The sequence below is a fragment of the Poromitra crassiceps genome (assembly GCF_964638095.1).
Source record: "Poromitra crassiceps genome assembly, contig: HAP1_SCAFFOLD_188, whole genome shotgun sequence".
Lineage (NCBI taxonomy): Eukaryota > Metazoa > Chordata > Actinopteri > Beryciformes > Melamphaidae > Poromitra > Poromitra crassiceps.
Window position 1 is genome coordinate 50733 of NW_028152195.1, and position 6768 is coordinate 57500.

Here is a 6768-nt window from a genome sequence, read left to right on the forward strand (position 1 = left end):
AGAGATCACAGCATCTCTGTCAGTGGAGAGATCGCAGCATCTCTGTGGAGAGATCACAGCATCTCTGTCTTCACGAGACCGCTGTGTTTGAAACAGCAGGAGGCCTAATTTACTGTATGGATTTTTTAAGTCAATAACATTCCTTTACTTAATATGTAGCCTACTGTATTCATGTAATACATACAAATGTCAATTAGATGGTAATTGCATGAAAAAGAAAGAAATCGCTTATAGTGATCAGTTTGACCCGTCCCAAGGGCATCAGGGGTGGGCAATTCTTTCCACCATACTGATTTACATCAAGTAAAGGGCCATACATTTGACATCATACCTGCCAACACTTGCAGGAGTCTCCCTATTTTTAAAGAAAATATTTGTTCAATGTTTTTTTAAGTTTTGGTCCGAGTGAAATGTTCTATGGTCTCTCCCGATTATAGCGTTAGCTGAACCGTTTGGTTTGACGAAGTAAAACTATTTTATACGCATTTTACGAAATGTCTATGGGAAAATGAATGGCGGATGAAAATCTCTGGTACAGTGCTGAAGCAGGAAGTGACGTTCCACTTTGCACATGGTCTGCATCACCACCTAGCGAGCAGTGTTGATATTGCTCTGCATGATGTGCTGATAAATATTCATGATCTGAGCATGCACTCTGTCTGCAGGCATACCACATTCAGAATGTGTAAAAGGGGACTGAAGACAACAGAAAGGGTGTGTCCTGAACTTCTTTGAGAAGTTTCACTCTTTCATACAAGCTCTTTGTTGTTGATTTAGAAAGTTTACTAGACACAACATAGCTTGCCTAAAAATATTACCTTTGAAACCTTAAAATGTATGCATTGACTGGCCGTTGTTCATTGATGTTTGTGAAAAAACCTATATAATCATTATGTAAAAGTAGGCAAGTTAAATTCTATTCAAGTCTAAATACATTCTTGATATAAAAATGTAGCTCAGTAGGCTACTACAAGGTTCAAATGTTACAATGTACATACTAAGATATATACAGTAACTGGTCATTAGGGTACCTTTTTAGATAAAAGATGATAATGTAGCTTACCTTCACAAAACGCTGTCCCTTTGACCAGACAGAACCACCATACTGAAATAATATATTTTATTCTCTGAGTAACGGCAGACTAAGTGTGTGGCTCAAGGGCACTTCAGCAGCATAGCTTCTGGCAAACAGGGGCTTGAATCCAGGGGCCGGTTGCACAAAGCACCTAAAGTTAAGATTTTCCTTAGAGTCACACCCTTAAATCTTGTGCTTATGTTTTCCTTCAAATGTTTAACTATAAGGAGAAGATTTAAGGGTGTTCTGTGCAACCAAGTTTATTTTATGGACACCTTAACTCGGACTCTAAGGAAAAGGTGCTTTGTGCAACCGGCTCCAGGTCCTCTGTTTTGATTCACCTCTCTGCAGCCCATGCATTAATGCCCTGATGTTCGTCCATATAAACCTGATGGAATGAAACATTTTTCTCATGGAATATTTACAAAAAGATCTGCAATTACACAATGTGTTTAAAAAACAAAAATGAACTTTTATTATCTTTGCGTGGTTGTGTTAGGATGCCATCTTTTCCCACATCTCTAAATTGTCTTCATATATTTATCTATCTATAGAGATTTAACATGGCACAAGTTTTTTGACCAGTGCTGATTAGTGTAAACCCGGTAACATGTTATTTTTTCAGTATTTACAATAAAATGAAGGAAATGTACAAGACTCCATGGCATACACAACTTCAACATTAAGTACGAATACAATTTGTTCCCTCTGTACAAACTAACATCATTAGTTTACTATTAGGTTTTTTTTTACAGATAGAGTTCATGATCTATTTTGGCTTCGGCACATACACATACACATTCTCCATCTTGACTCATTTTCGCATACCTTTTCCTCACATGACTCAGACCTTCACCATGCTATCACAGCTACGAGTTTCATCAAGAAAATCAAACTTAACACCTAGACAGAGCGGACAGACGTACGTCTCTCACATAGTGCCCGGTAGCGTCCATCAACAACAAAACCCCCTGCATGATTCCATCTGCTTTTTAGTCAAAAACAAAAAAAACAAAAAACAACATTCCTTGATTTCCTTCTTTGGCGCACATTCCATCTTTCCATCTGCCATCGCTCGCTTGAACTCCTCCCCCACAACATTCACTTTCAAAACAAACACCCTCACAAAGAAAAGTTCATGAAAGTTCATCAGTTTTAGTGTGCCCCTCCCCTCCACCCCTGACATCCCCCAGACCTATACCCAGGAGTCAGGAGAGCCGGGGTACTGCTCTGCCCTGTAGGAAGGCCTCCGTGTGCTAGAGTAAAAGTCCACATAGTTGGTGGTGGATTTCAGTCCGTGAGGCTGGGAGCTGTAGTCCACCGTGGGGGGATAGGTGATGACCTCCTCCATGTAGGGGTCATCGTAGCCGTGAGGGTGCTGCACGTACATTCTGTAGGTGTCGTAGTTCCTCCTGCTTGGGTCCTCCGTGTAGTACATAGGCTGCAGAAGAAGAAGAAAGACAGGATGCTCTGATGAACTGCTTTTGACAAGGAAGTAGGCCTGGGCGATAATTCAATGTTATCGTTTATCGTCTTTCTGTGGAATCATATCGTGATGATATGGTGATTTGGGGATATCGTGACACACATTTCTGCTGTCCAAATTGATGATAACAAAGCAAATTTTACTCACTTTAAATTGACAAAATGAAGAATGAAACATTTTTTAAGGAATATAATTTGAATTTAATTTTGAAAATTAACAGTGAAATGTCAGACCAATGCTGGCACAACTGTGGAGAACATGGCTCTCTCTTACACCTTCTGTGGGACTGCCCTGCAGTCAAGGCTTTCTGGTCTGGGGTCATGGGGGTTCTAACAGATATGCTGGATGTGCAAGTTCCTACCTGTCCTATTATTTGCCTTCTCGGGCTAAAACCTGACAATATAAAATCCAGGTCTGTACAGCTTCTTTTAAACCTTGGTTTTTTGTCTGTAAAGAGAATTATCCTTCTAAACTGGAAGGTACATAAGCCTTCGTGCTTTGCTTTATGTAAATGGTTTAAAGACTATCTTGATCTTTTAAGCATGGAAAGAGCGTCTAATTTGTTCCTCGACTTTGACAGGGGCATGCAGGGCCACTGGGACATTGCACGTGCCTTTTTTGATAAAGACAGACACTATACCAATATGCTACTATAGACCCTCCTCTTGATCACACTATAACTGTATAACCATGTTTTGAGTGTTATGTTGTGTTATTCTAAGTATAACTGAATAAGTGTTGTGTTGCCACTGCATACCTGTGAACGATAAACCACATGTTTGTAATTCCCATTGTACAACCCCCCTCCTTTACCTCTCCCCCCTCTCCCTTTACTTTATTTTACTTTGTTTACTTGTTTGTGTATAAAAAAAAATGAAATAAAAATATAAGTAAAAAAAAAAAAAGGAATATAATTTGAATATTTCTATTTTGTTTAACATCACACCTGTTAGAGGAAATAACAACGTCGTCATTATCGTGAAATTGATTTCAACCATATCGCCCAGCCCTACAGAGACATGCTGAGGAGCACCAAAGAGCAGGAAAAATACAGGAAAACGATCTTCCACTTGACACGAATGGGGAGATTTACAGCCACAAAACCGGCAAAACATTCCTGTTTTCTGCCAGCAATATACAATATAACGTCTACATTGCTGTATACATATTACAATAGTGAGGTGTAATAATATATATTGCAAGTAGTTTGTAACATCTCAGCAGTTTCCTTCGAAATGCACTTTTTTCTGGCTGAGATTTATCAGCCACCAAGTTGATGGATCGGGTTCGACGCAGCAGCCCTCTGACAGCGAACGCAACGGACAACGGCTTTTAACAAGATCTATGATCGAATCCCCAAAGAGAGGTGGAAATGTGTGAAACAAATGCCGGGGTATAATATGGTGACTGTCCTCGCACATTAACTGCTCTGCCTGTGATGAGATGAAGATCACGAGAGAGCTCTCTGTCTCTCTCTCTCCTTCTCCTTGTGGCTGCTATGTGAGTGGGCACGCATGGATGTATCCAACACTGACAGGTGTCTGAGATGCACCCAGACCATCCCTATTCCAGCAGTCACATCCACTCTGGCTCAGACAAAGGCTGATGTGCTGGGTCGTTCCTCCGCACTGAGATGCGGGTCAGTCTCCTTGTATTAGTGTAGTGGGGTGGAAGAGTTTGACAGTGCTGCCATGGAGGGATATCAAACAAGGCTCTTGCCCCAAATACTATCAAAGAACTCCTTGAAGAAACCCTTATTTTCTAGGTGTGAGATCATCACACCTACTGTTTTATTTTGCTCTGAACTATAGTGGAAACGTTTGCTTGTATTTGGTGCGTTTAGGTTCACAATGCCCAACTAGAAGCCAACACTTAACAATCTGCCACTTTGCAAAGCTGCATCCTCCATAATGGCTTATCGTTTGTCTTTTCAGATGATATGTTGTGAGAAATGCAACAGATGTTTATGCTGTTTAGCAGCTGTTTAGCAGCTGACATGGACGTCCCAGATGTACTTGAGCAGAGCATAATAGACCAAATACGATTAGGACAAAAACAGGACAAAAAGCGATTATCATGTAAAGGCGGAAATCCCAGATCCGGATCATTACAAAAATCTATTCAAGTGATTGTGAGACCAAAGGCTATAGGGTTAGGGTTAGGAAGGGTTAGGGTTAGGGTTAGGGTTAGGGTTAGGGTTAGGGTTAGGGTTAGGGTTAGGAAGGGTTAGGAAGGGTTAGGGTTAGGGTTAGGGTTAGGGTTAGGGTTAGGGTTAGGAAGGGTTAGGAAGGGTTAGGGTTAGGGTTAGGGTTAGGGTTAGGGTTAGGGTTAGGAAGGCTATCTGTCCCCAAAGATTTCAGCCAAATCTATTTCATGAGATATCTTGCTAACAAACAGAAAAAGAAAGGTGAAACCAAAACCAATACTTGCTTCCATCGTTATTGACAGAGGTAATTACAAGCAAACCAGGGCAGCTTGTTGATTTTGGGAAGCTGTCATTTTGCTCGGTTAGAGATTATGGCAACTGGGTAAAATACATCCGGATTCCAGTCACTGTAACTTTAGTTACGCATGATGAACTCTGCCTGATTTGACCTTCTGTGGTGTTCATAGCAGCTAAGAACACATGGAGAAAACATGTGTTCATACCAGCTAAGAAAGCATGAAGAAAACAGATGGTTATGAGCATCAGAAGAGACTGTGGTTTGTCCTCAGTTTGTTTAGTTGTGTTCTGAGTATCTGCTGGCTATATTCATGTCACCAGCCGTCTCCTTATACCCATAAAACAATGCATTTTGGGCTGTAGTCGCTTTGAATCACATCCTTACTCCAAACAAACTGCTCTGCCTGAAAATTAGTTTAGGGGGGGCTGTAGCTGTAGGGGCGGCTGTAGCTCAGGAGGTAGAGCGGGTCGTCCACTAATCGCTTTGGACAAAAGAGGTCGGTGGTTCGATTCCCGGCTCCTCCAGTCTCCATGTCGAAGTGTCCTTGGGCAAGATACTGAACCCCAAATTGCTCCCGTTGGTGGTAGCCTGCCGCCATCGGTGTGTGAATGGGTGAATGTACCTACTGACTGTAAAGCGCTTTGGATAAAAGCGCTATATAAATGCAGGCCATTTACCATTTACCATTCTCATGGTTACGACTGTAATAACAATGACATGTAGAGTCACTGTTGTGCCCAGATGCACTATTCACCTGTGTTCTTCTGGGCTCCTCTCTTGTGGGTGATGGGTAGTAATATGGAGAAGGCTTCCCAGACCCTGGAAACAAAAGATGAATGTTGCTGTACATCAAATGGAATTACCTGCTGCAAATACACTTCATAGCATATGAGTGAAAAGTCTCCACATCCCCGTGGGGCTGATGTCTGTATTCTGCTAAAGCAGGGTCAAGTAGTGCTATGTGCTGCTGGGGGGAAGAATAACACCAAACTATAGAGTTGGCTACTGCTGTTCTGTTGTTTACATACTGTAGCCCATGGGATGGCTATTTTCCTTGGCACTTTATCGGCCCGGCGGGATCCTGAAACTTAATTTCCACTTGGCTATGTAGTGCACACACACACACACGCTGACACTCTCTCTCACACACTCACACACTCACACACACACACACACACACACACACACACACACACACACACACACACACACACACACACACACACACACACACACACACACACACACACACACACACACACACACACACACACACGGAGTGTTGAGGTTGCAGGTCACTCTGTTTACTCTGCCTTCCCACTCCAGCCAGCCAGCGTGGGTTGGCGAGAGCGCTTGTCTGGCTGTAGTGCATCTGGACAGCCTGATCCCACCCTGCCTGCATGGTCCACCTTGGGCCCACTATCAGTGACTGCTTTGTAGAGTGTCCAGAAAAGAGATGTCCAACTCTACTGCTACACAGACCATCTCCAGCAGACATACAAAAGAGCATCAAGTGGTTGTTCTTGTTTGAAGTAGCTGACAGTGGAGGCAGGGCTAGCAGCTAGCAGGCCTTGTGGGGCTGATAAGACATGGTGGTGTTGAAGCATTGTGTGGGATCAAAATGGATCAGAGCCTCCACAGAGAGGCCCAGAGGGGATCCTTTGATTACAGTCTGGTGGCACATAGCTGATAAGGTTTCAGTTCAATTCCAAATCCTTGACTGATGCAAGCTGTACGCAGGGCAGTGGCTGCCTGCTGTGTGA

At 42.6% G+C, this 6768-nt stretch overlaps 1 protein-coding gene across 1 annotated transcript in view; it reads right to left on the bottom strand.

Moving 5' to 3' along the window:
* Positions 1-1739: 1739 nt before the first annotated feature.
* Positions 1740-6768, bottom strand: part of LOC310770709 (plakophilin-4-like) — a 25124-nt gene continuing 20095 nt past the window's right edge. Inside the window, exons 10-11 of the mRNA XM_083663437.1 lie at positions 5760-5824; positions 1740-2516 (exon numbers count right to left, since the gene is read on the bottom strand). Coding sequence (XP_083519563.1) covers positions 2271-2516; positions 5760-5824 — 311 coding nt within the window. The 3' untranslated portion in view covers positions 1740-2270. The remainder of the gene's footprint in view (positions 2517-5759; positions 5825-6768) is intronic.